This window comes from Apaloderma vittatum, unplaced genomic scaffold (assembly GCF_000703405.1).
Source record: "Apaloderma vittatum isolate BGI_N311 unplaced genomic scaffold, ASM70340v1 scaffold1195, whole genome shotgun sequence".
Lineage (NCBI taxonomy): Eukaryota > Metazoa > Chordata > Aves > Trogoniformes > Trogonidae > Apaloderma > Apaloderma vittatum.
Genome location: NW_009716389.1, coordinates 67,503 through 92,238, shown reverse-complemented (window position 1 = coordinate 92,238; position 24,736 = coordinate 67,503). Strand labels below are relative to the sequence as shown.

Sequence of the window (24,736 nt, the reverse complement as noted above, 5' to 3'; positions counted from 1 at the left end):
GAAACTATATTTTCACTCAGTGACATAATAAATTAAGTTTCAGAGCATATAAATTAATTGTGGACTATATGTTATAATCCTTATTTCTACAGGCTCAACCAGGAGTTTTGCTTCAGAAAGACTTTCAGTTTAGTCCTACACAGACTGGCCTGCAGCACAAATGCCAGCTGAGAAAAGAAGGGAGCAACATGAGCTAACATCACGCCATACAAGACTCGCCCTGATCCACGACAACCCTTAAATCACAGAAAGCCATCCATCAGCTAACTCAATTACTGGCAGCTGCGTTGAGGCACAGTAACATTTCGTATGGTATGCTTAGAGCTTTAGGTTCTCACATTTTTTACAGTATGTATATGCAGTTATTATGTTCTGATGTTCACCTCTTGCAGGGAGGATAGTTCTGAGTACCACCCACTGTATCATCCTTTACCACCCAACTTTGGATAGAATAGAAAAGCAATGAAATTAATTAGCGGAATATTTTTTCAACCTCAGACCAGAACAAATAATATTTACTATGTGATGCATCCCACCATGGAGAATACAACAATTCAAACTTATTTGAAGAAGGTAGGGCATCAGAAAGAGGAATCCTACAAAGAGAAAGTGTTTAATATGCCACCGTGCTCCACAGAATTCACGAATTACAGGATGAGTGATCACTGGGCAGAGACTGCTTACGCCTCAAAGGAAAGTTATTACAAACAAATTCACTGAGCTCTCATATCCTCTCAAATTCATAGTAGCACAATTAGTCATTTCATCCCACAATGTCTTATTGGCATGGACACACCCAACATCCTCCAATGTGTTCAAATCACGCTGATCAATAAATCAGATTCTTCAGGAGTGTATTTGTTGAAAAGGAGTAAGCCTCAGCGTAATAAAACCTTTTAATCTCTCCATCTCATTGGAAAATAGGACAAAGAAATGGATTTTCCTTGAGCAGTGCTTGTAATTTATCAATTAATCTTCAACCTTCCCTCCAGTCCAACTGGCAACACACAGCAGGTTTGCAGCATTTTGCCTTTTTGACAGTTTTGATTAGGGATGGATGACTGCCCTCTGCATGCTAAAGATAGGTGTGAACTGCTGAAGAGCAAGCTGGAGCCTCAGCACAGCCTTACGTGCCCCGCGCTGTACCGAGCAGCAAAGGAATGGACCGCTCTGTTTAGCAGTGCTGACCACTTCTGCTTTCTCTGCAGCTCAGCTTCTCTTTGAAGAAGATCTTTACACTAACAGAGAAAATGAGAAGTACAGCTGGAGGTAGAAAGGATAGTTCAAATGGGCTCCGTCACTAAAGGATGACAACACAAGTGCCAAAATCCCCAGCAGTGGCACCACTGCAGCGCAAGAGAGCTGGCAGTGCCAGCTCACCGGCCTCCAGCTGTCTTGGCTGAACTGGCCGTCCCTCTGCCCCCCGTGTCACCAGCTACAGACAGCCTGGACACGCCACAGCCCTTACTTAGTGTGAAGAGGGAGAAAATAACACCTGTTAAAAAGGCCTCAAATAACTATTTCTTCCATAATTCAGTGCAAAAGGTTGTTAAGAGACTTTTAACAGCAAAGGCAATAAGTTCCAATATGAACCACATTCATAAAAACACAATCTGTCCGTCGACAAACAAAATTGTACAAGCAATGAAGTCTCAGAAAGAATGTAATCTCTACCTTTACTTCTACCTACAGACAGGAAGGTGTGCGTCCAGTTAAGAGGAGGAACAAGAGGGGTGTCCATCACGGAGGAGGCAAAAGAGAAGAGAAGGAGGAAGCACAAAAACCAGAAAATTATGTCACTAGCCACAAAAACAAGAATATGAGCATATTTATGTAGCAGCCAAACCCAACAAAGCACAATGCCAAGGAGAAAACGAGACACACCACAACTAAAGCACAAAGCAAGGCTTAAACAACTGACAGTGCAACCAGCAACTGCCTGGTTAAGCCCTTTGGGTTTAATTTGATTTTCTACTGAGAAATGCAAACCCCTCGTGCAATAGCATGCCAGTTGATATGCCTCATTCCACATCAAATTCAAAACAGCAAGAGAAACAACAGAGTAGGACAGGAAAAAAAATAATTTCATGGTAATATACTTGCTAAACACATTTCACCTACCAGACCTAATGTATTTGTATATAATGTTGACATTGCATATTTACTCACATATATACATTTACATATTTTATATCCATCATATTTTTATAGAGAGTAAATATTTATCAGAAGGGAATATCTGTGAGTTGGTTGGCAAGAAAAGAGAAGCCACTGTTCCCTGATGCGTCATGGATAAATAAGGTTGCCAGAAGCCAATAGTTCTCACATCTTTTTGCCAGGCAAGGGAGTATAGAAAGGGTTGATGACAATCATACAGGCCTGAACAGGTCATGCAAGTCTTCATGAGCCATCTGGGTTGCAACTTGTAATTTAAATGGCCAAATGCATCTGTTTATACAATCCAGTGCTAAATCACAGACTGCTGCGAAGATATGTTCAGTGCTATTGAGACTGACAGTGGCCATGAAAGTTCACTGTCCTGATCACTCCCAACACGCCATCACCGTTCCTCTGCCAACAGCTTGTCATACTCAGCTGCATCCTGAGCAACTAGCACGTGCTGAAGGGACCTGTCTGCTCCTTCAGCAAGCACGACCTCTGAGCTATGAGCCCAGCTGAACAGAAAGTGGGGACAGAGAGGGAGCTCAATGCTTCCCAGGGCTTAGTCAGGTGGTCCACATGCCAGATACCTTGAGTGTCAGCATGCACTTCTAAAGAGCCCTATTTTCCTACCTTTCTCACCACATAGGGATGCTAAGCACTACAGAAACTGAAAAGTGAGCCCCAACTTCACTTCTGATTGTTTCCTAAGCTTTCATGACCTCAGAGCAAATATCTGCCTTGGACTACAGAATAAAAACTGATTATGTCCTAAGCCTCTCTACATTTCACTGATACACATAGAAACCATGTCTCTTTTATTCAAGCACCTAACTACTCTTAAGACTTCACATGCACTAAATTCTATCTTATTAACTCTTTGGACTGTCTAAACTCAGATAACATGTTTATTTAATGGCAAAAACACTATGGTGTACATAGCCTAGGAAAGTGTCATCAGGCTTTAGAGTCAAAACCAGCCTGTCTCCCCAGAGACAAACAGCTGGTTTGGTCTTTCTAGTGCACCATGTGCACACAACCCTGGATTAAGTCTTCAACCATTTCACTCCTGCTTTTGCAAGACTAGAATGCATCGGCAGCACTGCAAACTCCTCCCTGTGTTATTCATGTCAGCAAGACGCTGACACTGTCAGAGAAAAACAGAATCACCCCTCTCCTCACGAGCTTCTTGCTACACACCCCCATAACATGAAATGGGACTAATGATTGCATTGTGTCACAGCCAACAGACCTATAACAGAATCCAGGCTGAGACATTAAAATGTGAACTCTGATACAGGCCTAGATCCCATTTGTAGCCCAGTCTGGGGTTAGCCCTACTCTTTTTCTAAATCATTTTTCTCGTGCATATTTGAATATTTTAAATTACAGACACAGGACTTACAGGCCATTATATGCAATTTTCCTCAGGATTCATAATCAGTTAAGATCATGCCATGAGGGCTATTAACATATTTTTTGTAGTAATTGCACTCTTAAAAATAAAGACCGACATTGAGGTCTACATTTACCAGGCAGAAGTAGAAGTCATTACAGCTGGCACAACAAAAAATGGCAAAATAAAATAGCTGGTGGGGTGCATGGAAGGGGGAAGCATACCTCTTTACTGCCCATGGAATCATTTCATGCTCCCTTCTGGGCACCTGAGTCCCGGGCTGACAATTAGCCGTGGCTCATGGGACACAGAGGCAAAAATGCAAATGGTTGACTGACACCCAGTAGGCTTAATTGCTTTTGTCATGCAAAGCTCACATCAGAAAAACAGAAGCGACAAAGCTCTTTCATGATCAGTGACTGAAACAAAGAGAAAGTCAAAGGACTTACCTTGTTCACCCATCATCAGATGTGAGAGGCCTCTGGAAAAGAGAGAGAGAGAGAGAGAGAGAGAGGAAGTAAGAAAAAAGACAAAAACAGAAAAAGAAGTGGCAATATCCATGCACAATAGTTGCAGTCCAGTACCTCTCAGGATTTGAGCTCTCATACTTGAACTAGACCAAGTATGGATGTAGAACACAGGGCACACACATATTCAGGTGCTGTTTTCCACACCAAGCTGGAAAGCATTTGTCACAGGTAGGAAAAAACCTCCTGGTAGCTGCAGAACTGTATTTGAGGTTCATCATATTCCCTGGGGAATGATTTCAGAGGCACTTCACACCAGTACTGCTAAATGGGCTAGGAAAATCAAGGTCTGCAATCGGGCTCTGCAAGGAGCATTCACCCCTCTGGAGAGCTATAGAAGTAACTTCTCCTCAGCTAAAGATTTAAAATTCACGGCTGCAGTGGTCAGTGAAAGGGAGGCCATGATCCCACCACATCTGCTTCAGACAAAACATCTGGGCTAAATACATAAACACATAGACAAAGCTATCCTGATTCTTGAACATGGTGGCACCAGTATGTACTTCTAAGAGTTGATAAACACTGCTCACATTTAGACATCAGCATATCAAACCTGGCAAGGACTAAAAAAATTCCCCGTAACCTATTTTTAATACTACTACATTTCCTTTCTGGGAAGAAATGGAGATTTGACTTCTGAGGGAAGTGTATTACTTTATGGGTCTATAGGCAAAGCTATTTCTTGGCTCCATAATTCAGGGTAAAGCAAGAAAGCAGCACAGCTACCCCTAGCAGTCACAGCCACTGTCAGCTCTCTAGATGGGGCTGTGAGGGGCTCCAGTCTCTGTCCAGTAACTCTTTCTGGCATAAACCTTGCTTGTTTCAATTAAAATCCATTTCTAGTCCCAATTTTTAAATGTGTTGACTGGACAGCTATATTTATACAAATACCATTTTGATATTATTGTATATATTCATGCCCAAACCATGACCCATTAGTCAATTTTGTGACACATGATATCACAGAACTAACATAACAAAAATCAAGTTCTACCCACTCAAGCCATGAGTGACCCCTTTTGTACTTGGTTCATCATAACAACTTTACCAAGTGCTGAACATTAATCATCATAGAATGGCCTAAGCTGGAAGGGACCTTAGAGATCATTTTAATCCAGCCTCCCTGCCGCCAGGGACGCCACCTCTTGACTAGATCAGGCAACACATGGGGACCGAACGGGAATCGAACCCGCGACCTTAGCGTTGTTAGCGCCACGCTCAACTGACTGAGCTAACCGGTTCCCTGACCTTCTTCCCTTAGCTTGATTCCTCCTCCCCATCTCCTACCTCTCACAGCACTTAGTATGCCAGGGATTTGTATACACACATACGCGCTATCTTAAGTCAGTTTATTAATCATACAGGGATGTGACTTTTTTAATTTCACGGAGGCTGAGAGGTCAAATGAACTTAATAGAATGAGAATTTTCAACAAGCAGCATGCTGAGTTTGAATTTGTTTATTTCACTCTCTTTTATATTTTTCCTTTACGTCTGTTGGAGAAATCTAAAATCCAGATCATCCCAAGAATATGTTCACCCACAGAGAACTCCAAGTCAGATAAGGGGATTAATAATTGTACAGTCTAAGGAATGCAAATATCTTAATGTTCTTGAAGATTATTGTGGATTTAGAAACACAACATAGGTTTAGAATTTTTTAGTTTGTTTTTTTTTAACTAGACATAAATATAGCAGATTTGATACTGTAGGACATATTTCTAGTCTAAATTGCAAGATATAATTTCACCAAATCGTTATGCTCTGCTAGTAGAGTGGGTTGAATCTGTGTCTCTATGGCCACTGACCCCATCATTCTCAAGAGGCAATTCTTAGGTCTGACCAAATGGGCACTTGAAAGTCACTGTAAATGGCACTGTAAAAGATGAGAAGACAAAAATGTAGTTGTTAGGACCTACAAAACAAAGAGACCCTGTAACACTGGAAAGCCAGAAGGTGACAGTATGATTCGCAGCTGCAGTTGGCCAAACGAGGGGGAGCATCAGAACCAGAGCAGACAGGGGTTCCTAGCCCTCAGCTCTTGGGAGGAAGGAAAACCATGGCTAAGAGGCACAGCACCAACAGATGCAGCTACTGGAGATGGCAAGAGGCGTGTCCACTTGGGGAGACAGGACACCGACAAAGAGAAACCTCCAGACAAAGTTCAAAGCAAGAGCCTACATTAAACACCCTGAATGCTGGAAGGCCAATGCTGTGTGCCCTGTCATTCAGGTGCATCAGCCAGATGCAGTTCAGAGCCCTTTGCCTGCAATCCAGTGGTGAGTGCACCTCCAGACGTACCCACTATTCTGACCCCTGGTTTGGCCTTTGTTCAAAAGCCTGCAAAAGAAAGTCTCACTAAGAAACGTTCTGACTTTCTGCTTCTTGGCAAAATTGAAATATAACAGCAGGTTTTGATCTTCCAGTCCCAACTGGACAATGGAAGTAGGAAGATTAATGAAAAATAAAGCCCCATTCCCCCACAAGAAGAAAAAGGAGGATGGACTTGGAGATATATAGCAAAAAAAAAAATTTACCTCTGAAGTTGCCCATCAGCATGGATCCTTATTTTAACAAAGAGAACAAATAGAATTCCAGATTCATTACTACATTGAATAATATAAATAATGAAATAACATATCAGCTTTTCTCATCTGAAAATTTTCCTCCCTTGCAATTGCAAGTAGGAGTGAAAATGGGTGTATTTATCTCCAGCAAAATGTCATTAACAACCAAAACCTTCAACCACTGAGATCTAAAATCTGTGACATTTGCAGCATGTCTAACAAAGGCCCCAAATTAGTCACAGAAAAATCAACACAGAAAACATGAACTGACATCATTGTCTCACCTTTACATCAGTTTCAAGACAAGACACTAAAATAATTTTCAAATCATAAAAGTCAAAGTCATCTCAAGGTGGCATGGAGTGGCGCTTGCTACTGGACTACAATAAACTAATAGGGCATCCCACAAACCAATGCAAGAGGTCTGAGAATTGTTTAGACCTGCAAACTAGCCCTGATTTTACAAGAATGGGGGGACATCTACCATCATAGTATTTGGCTATCAACCATAAAGGTTAGCAAAGATTTTAGCAGGTTCAGGATGCCAAATAATCTCATCAGGCCACAAAGTACGTTATTCACACATACAACAATTGCTTGTGCCAATAGCTATCCCATTCCAGGGGAATCCTGTAAGAAAATCTGAGTCTCACCTAAATCCGAGTGAAAGATCTGTTCCTTTTAATCTTCTATTTGCTCAACAAGAACCTCTGATTAAAGCCTCAAGGCTGCAAGTCCAGCCAGTATAGAACTGGCATGGGCATCGTGCATGGGTCACAATGGTGAAGGGAATATGTGCTTTATCTAAACCAATTTAGGAATTCCTGTAATAATCTACTGGCTGGGCACAACTGCTGCCCAATGAAAATGGCGGGTAGCAAGTGCTCTGGAAAAGGTTTAGGAAAACCTCAGAATAAATAGCTTATCTGCCTGCAAAGAAATTTTATGTCAAAGTCAGGAATCCGGTGACTTGCTATTGCTCAACTTCAAACATGACTGACAGTAAAGACAAGGACTTGGCTTCAGAAGGCAGCTCTCAACACATTTCTTAGATAAAGATAAGCATCTGCTTGTGCTCAGCCTCTGGAGCCCCAGCTTCTTCAGACTTTCAGCAATAATGTGAAGAGAAAGTGGCCTACTTCTTCAGAACACTGGTTTGTTATTAAAATAACATGTCCACTGCTGAGGGCTGACAGACATACAAACCCTGCTCTCTGGCCATGATTTATGCCTGCCACAACTGACTCTTCCTATTTAGGTCTGGGAGGTTTTTTGATATTTCTTTAACCTACCACCAAATCAGTATTATTTTCTTTAAGGATAATAGTAATCTCCCTTGATCTCAAAGTAACATTTCAAAGAACCACATTTTTTAAAAAAAACTGTGAACCATCTGCTTTCTATATTATAACAGTAATATTAAGTGGCTCTAATTGCACAAAGTATAAAGGGCCACCACTGGATTCTTATGAAGCCAGAAGGACATTTTTAAAAGTAGCTTCAGAGTACGATGATACGAAAGAGCAATGTAGTTGAACAGTAGTCTTCATCTTTAAGGATTTACCAGGGGCAATTTTCAGGGTTGGGGACAAAATGAAGGAAACCTTGGAGGTGGTTTGAACCTCGCTCCCACCACCTCACCCCCCTCTCCAGCACCACATTTGGGTATCTGGTACTTAAAATGGAAAAATTAAGCCGCAAAACCTAAAAAGGTGTGGAGAGCACAAAACACAGCTGAGAGTGACAACTGATTGCAGCAACAAAAGAAGATGGACTCCTTCATCGAGTTAATTATAGCTTGTGCTGTGTTACTGTGCCCATGCTCTGGGGGTGCACACGTGTGCGTGGGTGTGCGTGCACTGCTGAATTGCTCTGTTAAGGCAGGCAGCCTCAGTATTTCCCTTTTAATGATGCTGCCAGATGATTAGCCCAAAAGCTCTTAATGAATGGGAAGAGAGACTGCCACGGAGCAGCGACAGCCCAGCTCTCCCCAGGGGCAGGCTTGCCCACAGAAGATCCTTTCCAGGGTATCAGGCTCTATGACCCATTCAAGCAATAACACAGCCAGCTGCAATGTACGTCTGAGGCAGGACATCGTGCCCTCTGGTCCAGATACACATGCAAATACTTTACAGCAGAACTGGAGAAAGAAATCATGCAAACTGAGATTCTTCCAAAAATAAAATTACATCTACTATAGAGAAGAGCACTCTGATGGAGTGTGTTGTTTACATCTCCTTTGCAAATTTCCTAAGACTAGTAATTCATTAATAAATAGGCTTTTTTCTCCTCTGAGTCGCCTCCCCAGCTCCATCTGCAGTTCCCTTTTCTAGGAGAGCTGACATGGCCCTCGTCTTCCATGTGGTTCTTCTTAAAATAGACATCTTCAGGTTTTCTAAAATCTAAAGACCAAAGAAGACTCCCTACAAGTCCTCATGTACCAAAAAGAGGGCATTCCAGCAGGGCCAAAGGATGGGAGTCAGAGGGAGAAGCAAAACCCTTGTCTTGAGAGATGTGAAGAATGCATGAAGAGGAAAAATCATTCAGAGGCCTAGTTCAGACCTTTTACCTGCTAAACAGGTCAGATTTGCCAAGAGGATGACCTGATTCTTTGGCTGCTGGCATACATGGTGACAGGTTTTTCTCCTATCTGGGCAAAGCAGTAGCAGGGGCTAGGGAGCAGTCGTTTTTGTTTGATTCAACCATGCTACACACAACAGCCACAGGGCTCCTTGCAGGCCCCAGCAGTGAGGCCAGCCGGGAGTGCAGTTCTGTTATTGTAGCCGGAGGCCCACTTCCAATCCAATTACCCACAACAGCTGTGCTAGCTCCATCCCCTTTGCTTCCTCTGCTCTGTAATTCCAGGATACGTTTTGTCATTATCGGGGGCAGTGAGTCAGGGTGAGTAGCACCTACTCTGAGTGATCAAAGGAATAAGAGGATAAGGTAGAAGCCAAAGAGAAAGTCATTTTCCCCGAGATCTACGGGCAGAAACAGTATTGTAACACTGCATGTGTCATATTCCTAGAAGTATTCACACAGAGGGCTGCAAACATGGTGGCATTTGAAAGCATGAAAATAAACACGCAACACACATAAGAGAACGTGTGCAGGTAGCAAGACTTGAGGGTGCATGAATTTTATGCCTGACCCATAAGAAGACGTGTGTCACTGCAAATCAGGGCACCTAATCAAGTAGATGCACAAGTTGGGAAAAGAACTGTGAATGGCATGGAACAGAATTCTTCAGCTTGCAAAAGACATTTCTGACAATGTGTATGGAGATAAAATCCCAAATAATACGGAGCAGGTAAACATTTTTTCCTCTGTTTGTCAGAACACAAGGAATAGGAGACACTGAATAAACTTCTCAAGTAACACATGTAAGAACAAGTGTAGGAAAGTACTTTCTGCATTTGAATGACTAAACCATGGGACTTGTCACAGGATACTGTGGAGTTAAATATAAGTGGATTAAGAAAACTGAAGACTAGACACATCCAGAGAAAATACATCCATCAATGACCACACCATCACGATGCAATATCAGGTCCAAAAGTCCTTAAAGAGTGTTTACCCAAAGCCACAAAAGTATATCAAGGACAAGACCAATGCTAACATAGTATGTGGAACTTTTTCCAAAACACCTACTTGCATAAAAAGATACTTCTGGGCTGGATGAATTCTTGCTCTGATTGCAGCAATCACTACTGCCACATTGTTGCAAATAGTTGTGCATGGAGCTGAAAAACATTGACATTTCAGTGCAAGAGAATCCATTTTGGGGACAGTGCCTGAGTGCAAAGGGCACATAAGAATGAAAATGACAGCACCTGTGAAGAAAAGTGTAAGCCTGGGCAAACTGGATCCAAACACCTGTGCGAGTGGCAATGAAGATACAGCATGGGTGAATTCTTACTCTGTCCTAGTACGTTCTGCAAATAGGAAACTTCAGATGGGCTGAAACACAATTCACATATTTTTGTGCCCAAAAAAAGAGTTCAGCTTCAAGGAAGCAGATACCAGCATTCAGGTACTGCTTAAATGACCCTATGACATGGAGTTAGGGAGACAGACTAAAACAGTAGCCCTGAGATTTTAAAAGATGGAATTTCAAAGATTAAAGATTGGATCAAAAAATTGCTAGTATGCTTGTGCCTCCAAGGATCTCTGTATCCTTATGAAGGAGTTGTTCAGGCAAACAAAGACTAATTTTTCCTCTGGGTCCCAAGTAACTAGGTCATTTCTAGTGGGTTGCATGCAACTCTAGTCAGCAGTAAAATCATGACAGCAAAATGCCCAGAACATCATCTCTTTATCCTCCTCCCTATGAACATCTGAAGATCTCTCCCACAAAGGGGATAAGCATGGATAAGCACTATTTAAACTTCAACACGCCATAGGTATCAGTACCAGTCACTATAATATCAAGGACTCATACTTAGTTCTTTCTGCTGCATATATTCTTTCACTAAAGAAAAAAAAAAAAGGTGAAACAGAGGCATATTGCTTGCTCCTTGATCTACCGGTCTTCTCCCAGCTGTTCTTCTTTCAGAATCTAAACCACTGGCAGAGAATATAAAGTGCAAAGAAAGAGGAAGATACTGTGCAGAGGTGAAAGAGGCATCCACTCTGGTCTGTGCTGCACACTACTCCCCTGCCGAAGCATTTAACCTCTGTAATAAGGCTCTTAACCTTCATAATGTTCAGCCCAAGATCTCTAAGCATGCCTGTGAAGGTGAGATGAGGCTGTAGCTATGACCTCAAAGGGGAAACTGAAGGACTAAAAGTGATCATTTCTCCTCTATACAACACAGTGAATCAGTGACCCAGCCAAGTACAGAGAGCAACAGTCCCAAATCCAATGCCCTGGTCTACATACAGGGTTTTGTTTTGTAACAGTGGACGTAATATTTGAAGAGCAGATGGGCTAACATCTGACAAACTCCTTTCATTTGTGATATAAGCCAGATGGGGTCTTCAGCTGGCTCTTCAAAGGTGTAGCGTAGCAGCACCCCTTCCTCACAAGCAGAGAGCTCGAAGCCAGGGAAGGCTCATACTACATATTTCTGTTTACTTTGAAAGACCAACTTCTTTGCATCTTGCAGGAACCGTGCCCAGCAGAGCTTTGTGGTCCCCACTGCTGCCAGCCCCAGCCTGTTCAGAGCTACTTTCTCTTACTGGGGAATTACTTCTAACCAGTCTATTCAACAATAAAAAATACTCAGTTAATCAATGGGCTCTTTACAGCCCTTCTGCTGCCTGTGGGTAAATAGTTACCACCAGCTCATAAAATCCCTAATTTGTCTTGCAAACAGTGGATGGTTAAAGGAACCAGGGCCCAGGGGCTCTGTCCTCTCAATACAGATAGCTGGATGGCCAAATAGGAAGAAAGCCTCTGCACAGAGGAGAAGTACATAGCTAAACCCTCCTGGTGGTCCACATCGTTGCGCAGTCATGCAGCAATGCCAGTGTCCTCCCCAGGGGAAGCTGGGCGGAGTGATTAGACTGCCTAGGAATAAACAGTTACAGAGCCCAATAATGAGGTAGGGGTAACTGTCAGGCTGAAAACATACAAATGAGTGCAAGATGGAAAGAGCATTCACATGTGACTAGAAATCCACATGAGAAAGCACACAGCAGTCCTGAGAACAAGAACACATGTATGAGCAGTGGGGAGAATAAAAAAAACCCCACATCCAACCACATAAATTATAATAAGAGGGCTGCAGGGCAGAAGAGCCCATTCAGAAAGGAGAAGGATAGACCACTCCAGCGTGCCCACAGTAACAGCAGCATGGTCCTGCCACCTGCGCTTAGGCCCCTAAGAGATGCCATCATCCCCTGCACACTGTGCAGGCCTTGGAGATGACTCTGATGTTGCTTGAGGCAGCACTCACTCATGGCATAATGTCATGAGTCCTACTGGTAGAGCACAGCAAGGCCTTGCCCTCCCAATTCAACCATCTTCCTCTACCACATGAACAGCTTCAGGATGTGGTGGAGAGACTTGTGACCCCAAGCCCTGGTGCCTGTCCTGTCAGATTGTGCCAAAATGAGAAGAGACAGGAGTTCCTGGACACCTCAGACTGGGCTGAGAAGGTACATGTTCAGCCCCATGGGTCACTGAAAAGATTTACTGTTATGGTTCACAGAGCCTTTCTTTCCACAACATGCCAGGCAACATTTGCCGTTTGGCTACTTCCATCCTCATTGTCGCCAGCTGAGATGCACACAGCATGCAAAAGACATCAGCAGGGGCTGATGGACATCAAAAAGGGGCTGATGAGAGAAGCCAAAAAGCTGGATATGCACGGAGATTATGTGAGCGTTGGGCTATCGCTGCGTCTCTGTGAAATGTTTCACAAAATATGATTATCCAAGTGTAGAAAAGAAGCAAATCTAATGAAGAACTCATTCCAGGTCCAGGCCAGGTTTAGCAAAAGTTATGCAGAAAGCTGAGAAGGAAAATAGCCTCGACTCTCCCATCATCCCATTCCAGCCAGAACAATGCCAGCTGCTTACCTCAGCTCTCATTTCCATTTCACATAATGATAAACCAGGTGGAGCTGCCTGAGTGTGAGGTAAAAATTAGTTTCTTAGGCATCAGTGGCAACAGGATGTGGACTACAGCATAAGGTGGTCTAGTTTGATTAACCCTTGTAGCTGAATTTGGGGGATTCAGATCCTTTCAGCAATGCAAGCACAAGCTGTGGATGGAGGTTTGGAGTTCTCTGTGGTAAAATACTTCCTTGGGGAAAAACTCCTCAAACAAACAACTGCATAAAACACACTTTCTTTTCTCCTTTTAAATGAATCATTTGCACCCTGTCAAGAATTAAACTTTCGATACCTAAATAAGATCACACATTCACACTTGGCCAGAAAGATACTCACTGATTTTAAAAACCTAAAATATAACAACAACAAAAACCCTTGTGTTAGTGGACGTGAAAGTGAACAGCTTATCAATAGGACTAGCAAATGGAGCAGGCTGCAGTAGGAGACAAAAATAACTGAACTAGATTTGTATGCCAGACTACACACAGATGTATCAGAAATAAACTGTATGTAATGCAATGTTCAATGCCAGGTAATTAGCAATACAAGCAACTATTTTTAATGTAATTTTCATTCAGAAGACATCCCTTTAACTGACCAACACAACGTAATCTCTGAGGCGGGAAGTTTGTGACCTTTGCTACTACAAAGCTTTCCTTTTAGCAAAGACTTTGCAATCCAGACGCTGTGATGTCCAGTATGAAAACTTGTTCTGTATGCTCTCAGGAAGCAGGGTGAGATTTCTGCCCCTGATAACCGCCCATCACCACTTCTTAAAGAGCAGCCTTTCATCTCAGCAAAAGCAACACTTACCTGGAATATGATTGACATCTGTTGAGGTGTTTTCATGGCAAGCAGAAGGGAGAAAAGGAAAAGAGAGAGAGAGAAGAGAAAAAAGCCATTAGAGATGCACACACAATTTGGCATCCTTGCATGGAAATCAATTTCATGCAAAACCAGAAGTAATTAGGTTTCTTTGAAGGCCACCCATCTGCAGCCAAGCACCCAGCCATGCAAGGGAGGAGACACTGGCTCCCGCTCCGCTGTGCATGTAAAAGTGAATCCACCATCATATCTGTCCGGAGAGAGAGTTCCTGGAATCAGATAGAACCAAGCCACGTCAGTTGCTGTAAGAATATTGGTTAAAATATTGTGCTGTTTTTCACACACAAATGCAAAAGGAAGGAAGAAAAAACAACCTGCCTGCTGTAGGTTTCTTTTGCACATAAATTCAAGCAAGTTTTCAGAAAAAAGAAAAGAACCTGCTCCCCTTTTATGAGGGGCCATGTGAATTTATGACCAGCTGCAAGACACTCAACATAGTCCCAAAGTCTAGAAGAGACCCCATTCCTTTTCATTCCTCCTGCCCATCATTCACAAAACAACATCCTTCATTGCAGACAGCAGCAGGGGTGAGGGAGGAGGGGCAGAGGTTTCCATGTCCCACATGTTGTCTTTTTCAAAAGATGTTGAATTCTTACCAAATGTCATTCAGCACTTTCTTTGTGACACAAGATTGTGTTTTCAGAATCAGTCACATAAATCCCAGGGTAAATTACTTCTTTAAATATGAGAGGAGCAAGGCTATGTAAGTGATAATACTGACCCTAGAAAAGGTAGATCTTTGAAGGTAGTGTTTGTTTGGGGCAGAGACCGTCAATCCCAAAGAATGTACTTTAAAAAACTCCTCCCATAACTTTTTAGAATCCCAAGTTTAGTCTTACTCTGAATAGCTACACTTAGCTTAACAACATGAGGAAGGAACCCCTGAAACCTCATGGGATTAGTCTAGATTAATATTTTCCTTCCATGGCAGGCCTCCAAAGGGAAAAAAAAAAAAAACTTGCTTGAAGAAACAGCAAGGCCAGGTCCATAGGTAGTATTCTGTCCTGGAGGCTTATACTTTGCCCAGGAGTTGTTCTGCTGCAGGTATGTTCTTTCCAGTAAGATTTCAAAGCAATATATTAATGACTTGGACTAGTACAGGTCCTGGACCACCTCTGCCACAGGTCTAGGAGCATGACATACTGGGTGCTTTGGCTATACACCAAGGCCTAAGAATGTATTCTCCTTCCCTAAATATCCCCTCCAATTTCCATCAGTATTCCCACTTTTTGTTCAAATCAGTTGCGGAAACCAGTGTCACTTTTCTTTCAGAGACACTTACATTCCAGTGTTGAGTGATTCCTGTGCACGTTGCTTTTTGTTTATCATTTTGTAATGGCTCCAGAATCATTTGAGGAAAAGTCCATGTGGTACATGACATATATCAAGCCATCCTTCTCTAAGGAGGTGGTAACCCAAATAAAACAATGCACAAAGAGGGGAGGGACTGCTGCATCAACTCATTTAATTTCTAGAGCTTCTACTAAACATATATGTCAGATCTGATGAATGTTATTTGTTGCCTTTCCTCTTCTAGCACATAATTATATCTAAGAACCGGTGTCTTGGCATATGAGCCTGGAAGGGCACTTAGCACTGAAAGTTGCCTGAAACTAATTATTTTTAGGTAGGAAAAGATACCAAGAGTCAGGCAGCAATGCGTACACTGAGAAAAGCAAAAGGAGGTGATAGCAGGGGTAGAAAGAAGGAGCAGACCCTTAAACACCACTGCAGAATGTGAACATGATGCCAAAGAGTTTACAAGTCCACAGCTAGGACCTGAGTTGAAGTATTGCTTGGGAAAATCAGTGGCAGTCAAAGATGATCACCCATTTCAGAAGAGGAATAAGGGAGCACCATAAAGTACTAGAAATGATTCTGATAATCCACCAGCTGCCCCAAGGCCTGCTCTAAACTGGTACAAATCTCTAGACCCATGTTGTCCTCTTCTCCACCCTGCATGCCTGACAAAGGAGCAGGCACAGCTGAAGCCTAGGCTACCCTGGGGGCCTGAGAACAGCAGGCAGCCTTACCAGGGTGTCTGTGCTCCAGCAGGAAACCTGTGGAATGTTTAGGAAATAAAAAGAATCAGCACACAGAAAGAGCAAAGGAAACAGCTAACCAAGGGTGAGCAAGAGATAAACACATTAAGCAATTAAGAGAAGTGGCAGTGGGCTGTAACTGATACAATGCTTGAAATAATACTTATTTAACTGTGCATGAATTAAACAGGTCATGAAGCTGTTAAAAAGGGGAACAATGAGGTGTTAAGAGCTACAGATGCATCTCTGAAACATAATTTCTCAATGGCAAGTAATAGGGGTCAGAGAGCAAGCGGATTTCCCTTTACCCGTATTCTTTGTTTCAATGTCCCTAAGAGCAGGCATCCCCAGTCCTGACTGGTTTTACTCTTAGCTTTATTTTTGCTGTATCGTTTTTTGAAAGTCTCCACCCAACACAATTTCTGTATACACTAGCTGTATCAGAAAAAACACTGTTTGCATCTCTGCGACACTTTTGCAGTATTTCCCTATTTGGCAACTCCGGTCATTAGTGTTACTTCCCATACTGAACACAAAGGGAGTTTCTTGTATTGCAGACACCCCCCCATGTGGTATCTGCTGGCAAATGCTGATTTTCAAATGTGAAAGTACTTGTTTTTTATTTTAAAATACACAGGAGAAAGCACTGCTTTCTTTGCAAAGATAAAGAACGGCACATAGCCAGTCAGTACCCACAAAAAAAACCCCAAACCCTACAATAAATACTATTGTGGCATACAACTGAAACTGCCATGCAAGTCCTCGCAGAAAACTCTGAAACACCTCTGCAGCGTAGTGTGCCACTACACTGTGGTGCACAATTAAAACTGTGGTTGCATATATTGACAAAAAGGACCCTTAATAAGAAATCTCTGATGCAGTACTGTATGGCTGCTGGCTCCACGATTAGAAGAAATTAATGCCTCAAGAAAGGTAGAAGACAGAGATGGCAAGCAGGCAGAGCAGCCGGACTTGGGGAGCTGTTCATCTGAGACGTTCTCTCAAATTCTCTTGAAGTTCTTACCATTTCTTTTCAAAAGGACTGTTTAAAACATGCCCCCTCTTTTCCATCAGCACGTTCTTCCTCCTCCCATAGGGACCTCCTACCTGCCACAGGGACTGAGGGGCACACCGTTCCCCCAGTAAAAAGGGGCATGCAGAACCCATGGCTAACAGAAAGCCCAGTGACCATGGGACTTACTGCCGCGTAGATGGAGTTTCTCCACTTTCTTCAGCTCAGAGCAGTTCAAACACAAAAAGGTCTGCCTCTTAACAAAAGACAAGGCAGAGTTTGCGTTATCCTATACACAAGAGTCCATTTACTGCTCCTTTGTAAAAGGCTGAGCCGCAAGCCGGTGCTGTTTGCTTTTGTTCTTTGATGCTAATAGCTGGGTTGAAAGAGGGATCAGCAGGGCTGCTGCCTTTGTCTGGTGCCGCCCCAGCCATCTGGGCGGGGTGGAAGGGGAAGGAGGAGGATGAAGGGGAGCAGGACGAACAAAGCAAACGTTATTGCAGCTCAGATCATTCCCGTGGCTGTAGAGGAAACATCTGAGGTATTTTTAACTCTAACCTTTTTAACAAGAAGTTTAGCAATAAGGGGAGGTGTCATTGTTGCCAAAATTGTTCTGCAATCCTTACGGCAACGTCATGAGTGCGCTTCTCTCTCCAACTAAAAGACAAGGACCTCGTGGAATTTCTATGCGCACCAGCCCTGTCAGCACACATCACCTTGACCTGAGGAGACCTGCTTTCATTCCCATCTCCATGCTCTATTCAGTCTCGTTCCTGCTTTGATGGGCTATGGACACCTGTCTTCTGTCAGCTAAACTGAGAGCCACTGACTGGAATTACACATCACAAACAGCTGCCAGGTGGAAGTACCCTAGCCTAAGTGGAAATAAGCGCCTAGAAGTGAATGGCACTCCCTTGTACTATGAGTCCCTCGAGGTCTCTGGCACACCCCACTCCGAGGCTCTCTGATCACCTGCTCTCTGAACACCAGTATGTGGAGAGAATTGGGGAGCAGGCAGAAACTGGAGAGAGGAGGAGGGCAAAAGTTGTAACACTTAGATGCCATCGTTTTGTCATAGGACATCTACTCTCAAATAAGAGGAAATCCTGCCTTTAGACAGGAAAATTACCTTATTACGAAGCTCATTCAGTCACCGACACCTAAAAAAAAAAGGCTTTTCTAAAGCAGATTTGGCTCTCATCGTGCAGCAAATATAGAAAATGGATATAAGTAAAATTTCAGTGGCAGAAGCGTGACTGGTTGGGAACTCTCAGACACTTACGTTGACTTGCTGATATATATGGAAACAGTTCAAAGACCACAGATTGATGTATTTATGGCAGCCTGGGAAATGATTCAAAAGATAGGTGATGAGCCAGCCTGGACTCCTGTGGTGTGGCAGTAAGAGACTCTGGTGACTCAGAACCAGGTCATTTCCTACTGAGCTCTGATGCAACATTTTAACAATACAATGAAGAGGTGCATTTTGGCTGAACTGGAAATCCCTCAAAATGTGATGAGAAAAGTCTTCCTTAATTTGATACTTTATCAAACAAAGTGTTAATTCCAGATGCTGATTCCTGACCTGGTCTGTTAAGGTATGATACTGCTTCGTCTCCTACACCAAGCTGTTGGTGCAAAACCATACAGACACCTTGTCTTTCTCTTCAGGACACAGTGGTTCAAAACCATCTGGGAGGTTTACGGCAACTTAAAAAGAAATAGCATTTACACTGTATAAACAGTTTCTATCAACAATTTGCTTGGGTAAAGATGGGCTCTGTAGTGAGACAAATTCCAAGCATTAGCATAATATTCCTGTAGTGCCCAAGCTCACCCAGGAGGTAGGCACCTCGTATTTCTGGTTAACTAGGTCAAAATCTTGGCTGCATTAAATTCACAAAAAACTCGAAAGTTACTCTGATAGCATCACAATTTCAAGTCTCATATTTACTGAACATCTTCTGTCTTACTCTGGTAGTAGGCTCCATCCCTGGTGTCCTTCCACTGGTTCCATGGAATTGCCACAGAAGTGGATTTATGTTTAATTTGCTAACTGCTTAGGATACTGAAACAAATCCAAGACCACTTAAGCCTATGTCTGTCACTGAGCTGCACACTGGGATCATGAAGAACTACACAGTACTAGCAGGTGTAGGCCTTATTGTCTCACTCCAGAAGAATAGGACCCTGTAATTTGTGTTAATGGAGTGTTGAACACTTCTGATTTTATTCAGTGGAGACAAGCGGTGACACATACACAAACAAGTTCATTAAAATCAATTACATTTCTCTGTGTCCTTTGTCCTATGGGATCTCTTAGGCTTCAGTCTCTTGGGAATAGTACTCACTTGATATGTTCCATAGAATTGCAGACATTTGTGGTACTGTGCCTTTGCACAGCTAATACTTGGGATCCCAAAGCACTTATTAGCTGTGAATATAGGAATCATTCATCCAGTACTGAAATGCAGCCAGCTCTGAAGTGAAAGAGACAGATGTTTAACAGCTTATAGGAACACCATACAGCAGTTTAGCATGTCAGAGTTAGAACAACAAGAACTACTTAAAGAGGCAGAATGAAAGTTGGCTGATTCTACTAAAAGTGCCATGCGATTTTAAAGCACTCCTGATTTAAATGAGGTGAAAGGATTTGATTTCAAGTCTTATCTGAATGATTAACAGTGATTTGATGCCTCCAATGCTCTTCTCCATAGCGTGTAAGTTAAAGTTGTGGGCAGCCTGCCTTCCTCATGAGGTCAAATGTGAGGTTAACTGACACATGCCTGAGTATATCACCCTCTAAAGCACATGAAGTTTGAGCTAATCCTATACCTACTAAATAAAATTGGCCCTTTGCCTCAAGGGGCCAAGATTTCTCCCTTCAGACCAAGATACTCAGGGAGAGTAGGTGCTATGGCTAGCTGGGGAGACATTTGCAAGCCACTATGGTTTTGCTACAACTGCCTGACCATTTAGAAAAGTGCTTTCACATCAAAATGGCATAGAGGGATTAAGTATGCCTGCTGCTTTTGGACACCAATGGACAGAGTTTCTTAGCTCCACTAAGAGTGAAAAAACAACAAAAAAAACTTTAGACAAATGAATTTATAATTAACTCTGTATCATTACTATTCTTAGATAAAGCTGCTTGCTGATTTCATGGCTTTCAGTGAAAGTACCATCATCCTCTCCCACACATCCCAACAAATATGCTCACGTACATTCCTTGGGGCCCAGGCTACATTGCCGGGGAAAAAAGTCAATAGTTCCGTAGCCTTCTACTACTAGAAACCCAACTAGAATTTAATTACTCAGCGCCCTCCAAACAATCTGTTGATCTTCACTTAAACTGCCTAGATACATTGCCTGAGCGCTCCGGGATAAAGCTTCTTTCTCTTTCAGCCTAGATGCCTGGGCACTGGAGGAAATAGAGGATTTCCTCCCTGCTATTTAGCACAGCCCCACCACACATCTCCGTTCAGCCAGTTGTGTTTGCAGTCTTGTGGAGCGCACAAAGACAGGTAACTGCAGAACTTCTGAAGGGCAGCTGCAAGTAGAAAGAAACAAAAAGTGTCTTCCATATTCACCACAGACAGAATGAGAAGAAACTTAAAACGTAGAAAGGGAAGTTTGGGTTTAATGTTAGAGAAACTTGATAACAACAGAGTAGTGAGGGTCTGGAATAGCTTGGCTACTGTGCGTTAGCCACTAGCATTTGAGATCGTTAAGAAAAGACTAGACGAGTATTTCTCACTAATTGTTCAGATACACCTGATCTTGTCTTGGAAAGACTAGTTGGCCCTTAAGACCTTTTCCAATCCTATTTTCTATTATTTTATTATTCTAATTCAAAATGCACTCTCCCCAGACAATACTGTTAGCAACAGCTGCCAGGCATCACAAGTTAAGAGCTTCAGCACTAGGGCAGGGCAGGTGCCAGGGCCCAGGCTCTGACAGGAGCCAAGCGCAGGTTCCGGAGAAGAGTCAAAGGAACTGAGAAAACTCACAGTACCCTTATTAACAGCTTCCAGCAACAATAGACTGGTGGAAATTGCAGCATGATCAAAACGTTTAACAGTACTTGATGGACTTTTCCCTCCTTCAATTTGTCGGGTCTCTTCTGGAATGAGAATGATGTACTGTGAAACATTATTTTCATTTGTTTGTATAAAACCTGCAGCTGAATATACGATATTGGGCAATCCCTGCCCATTGCTTTATAAAATATTATGAAGTAACATTCTCTATTCAGCATGATCACAGCATTCTTGACTGTAACTATCTACCTCACCCCTCCTGCTTTAGACACTTCTTTTCTAAACTGAAGAGTGTTCGTCCATCAAGACCCTGTGCGTATGTCAGCCATTTTGTGCCTGACAGTGAAAGATACCTAAATTTTTTATCCTTGGGTTAGTTATACCAGGCCATTTGTGTAGCCAGTATATTTTAGCACATATCTAAAACCATGGGAAGCCTGTCCCACTCCTAGGGGCATACAGTACTACACAATCTGGCAAAAAAATTCAATGAGAAAAAAGCTACTATTCTTGTCAGAAACTCAGGCTGAGACGTTTATGAATAAGAAATACAGACTGTGTTTGAACAAATCAGTCTAAGAGCTCTCTGCCTCTCTGGAGGTCCTTGTTCCTCAGCAGGGCCTAGTGAGCAGCCCTATAAAGAGCATTTACCTGCCCTAGAATTCACTCGCAACACTTGCGTCAAGAACGAGCTATAGCTCCTGTGAGGCATGACATGGAAAAACATGGACGCACTGATAGTACGTGCCCAAGTTACACATGTACAGCACACAGTCTCCTCCACAAACACTACGATTTGTCATTCAATGCAAACAGCACAAGCTGCCATATGGTTCATGGTGTTACATACTAAAAGTGCCAAAGCTTTTTCCACCTAAGTGACCACTCACATCAAAAAAGGGACTAAATGACTTTTCTGCCTTCAGCTACAATATTTGCGACCACTACTTGCAAGCCATTCACATATTAGGAGTAGTGGTAGGGTTACATAGAAAGTTGGGTTTGCATTTTCATAGGTCAGCTCCAGCGCTGAAAAGAGGAAAAAAATTTCTCTTTCCTTTCCAGCTCAGCTGAAACAAGAATGTATGATCTTCTAGAAGCATACATTGCTTATACTTCAGCCTGTTTATTCACACTTCTATAACATTACCTAGGCACTTCCCTACCTGCTTCCATGCAAACACTTATGGGTGGAAACTTCTGTCCTCATTCAGATTTCCCTTCAAGGTGAAAAAGCCTCACACTTTGCAAAGCCTTTCAAAAACTACTTGCAAGAGAGTTCCTATAGACAGCTGCTTCCTCATGTTCTAATTAGAGTTGAAACTAACTTCTCGTCAAAAGCCCAATTTTTCTCTTGACTTTAACAAGGACTACATCAACCAAGGTGACACTTCAGTGGCTGCATGATATAATAGCAAGAGATGTTCCTGTAAGCTGGAGGTGACTCACACAACAGATCTTAGGGACACAGGAGCCAGTTTCTCTTCAACAGCTTTCCTATTTTAATCGATTTAGACATGAGTAAGGGATGGCAACTGGATGGATCTTCCTAAATTAAATATCCTCCTCATTTTTTATGCCCTCCTTGGATTCACCAACATAGATATTTCTTTCTAGATCTCTCAGATCCAGCAAAGGCAGCAATACTAGAATGTGATCAAGATGACAAGGAATTTACTGATGATGATACAAAACAGTGGGCTCTCCCATGCTGACCGCCACAAAAATTAACCTATTTTTGAGCACTCTTGTGGCTTACACTAAAGTGAATTAGCTATATGACCCAAGATGCTAAACCTAGCCACATTGCAGGCTCTCTGCTCAAAGTACTGAAATCAGCCGTGTGGTGTTCCACCTTTGTTTACATCACCTTCAAGATTGACACAGGCTGAAACCAGTGCATTACTCACCATGTGCCACAGAAAGAGGGTATCTCTCCTCCTATTGAGCAAGAACCTGCATGCATGCTGGATACTTGCAGCTTTGTCTTATTCTCAGAAGCTACCAAAGACATTTACTGCCCCCAAATCCACTGCAAATTGTGCTGCCTTCATTCCTCTTATCATCTAAAAAATGATGGATGGAAAGGAACTTGGGGAATATTCCCTGTGACATATACAGCACCGAGGATATTCAATAAATACTAACACAAAGAACAGAAAAAAAGAGTTAACACAAGGAGATTTGGGGGAAAAAAATTGATAAGCAAGCAGAGAAAGGGCTTGTTAAGCCTATGAAGTGGTCCGTGCTATAATCTATTTGCTGTACCCAGTCTTGGAATTAATAAAACAAATCCCTCGATAAGTCTGACAGAGTTATTAGAGGATGTTAGTATTCCCCTCAGAGCAATCTGAAGAAGAGAAGCTGGAGCCACAGAAGGCTGTGACTAGCCTAGTTAGGCAAGAGTGGAGGGGAGAGGAAGAGGGGACCCTTCTCCAAATCCACTTGACTCTCCTTGTTAGCATTGGATACTTCTACCCAGTCTGCTCTGGAAAGGGTCAGAGGCTGCAAAACAAAGGGGAATGCAGGGAGGAAAACTCGCCATGCCCACTTCTGCTGCCAACCTAACCCTACATGTGGCAGGAAGAGCCACTGCTCCCCTGGCCGAGCTGTGGGCTACCCGAGCCCATCCGCGCTCACACAAGGCCACCTTCCTGTAACACTGTCACGGCCCAAGCTTTCAGGACGATGACTCCGGTTCACTGATTCCCAGGGCAGGATTAAAGTGAATCAAGCCCAAGGCTCCTAAAACCAGTTTTATTTACCAATCAACAAAGACCCAACATCGAAGTGCTTCAGTTGCCCACTTAATGCTATTAACTCGCCTCACAGTAAAGAACCATTAGCGGAAACAAAAGAACGGGGCTTGCCATAGGTATAACCCTTTTGCTGGAACTAGAAAGAAAGAGAAAGGAAAGCAACAGGAGAAGCCAGCTCACCTCCCGCCGATAGTGCCATGACCGCGGCCCCCGCAGCGATCTTGTAGCCTGCGAAAAGTGCGACCAACTGCCCGCAGGGATCGCCTTTCGCCTTGCCAAGTTCCCAGCACGTCGTGTGGTTCACCCCTTGTGAAAAATTACTGGGAACATCTCTGGGGGGTGGTGGTGGCTCCTGAGGGGGTCACCCCTCCCTCTCCTGGCCTGACTTCTTCACTCTTGCAGCCACAGCCCCGATCCCTGCCTGCCCCCACCCCTCCACCGGTGCTGGGGCTGGGCAGGGGCTCAGGAAGGGGCTGGGTCACCCTGCACCAACACGGACAGGTGCCAGGCACGGGCTGTGGCCAATTTAGGCTATGAAAAGGCCCAGACTGTTGGAGGCACTTGTTTAGCAGCCCCTCACAACCACTGCTCTCAGAGGCCACCATCTGAGCTCTGAAGAAGCAGCAGCTTGTGCAGCCCAGTTACACCTGGCAGTCACTAGTGCTACATGCCACCACTCCTTGTGCTGCATCACAGCATCCCAGGACAGAAATAACATAGCACATCCAACTGCAAGGCACACAGATGTCCCATAAAAATCCACAGGTGGCATTCTCCACATTAAAAGG

General features: G+C 43.2%; 1 protein-coding gene across 1 annotated transcript in view; it reads right to left on the bottom strand.

Annotated features, from left to right (window-relative positions):
- Nucleotides 1-24,736, bottom strand: part of LOC104274000 (neurexin-3-like) — a 261,458-nt gene that overhangs the window by 214,571 nt on the left and 22,151 nt on the right. Inside the window, exons 2-4 of the mRNA XM_009869507.1 lie at nt 14,024-14,041; nt 4,006-4,035; nt 1,675-1,686 (exon numbers count right to left, since the gene is read on the bottom strand). Of these exons, the coding sequence (XP_009867809.1) occupies nt 1,675-1,686; nt 4,006-4,035; nt 14,024-14,041 (60 nt within the window). The remainder of the gene's footprint in view (nt 1-1,674; nt 1,687-4,005; nt 4,036-14,023; nt 14,042-24,736) is intronic.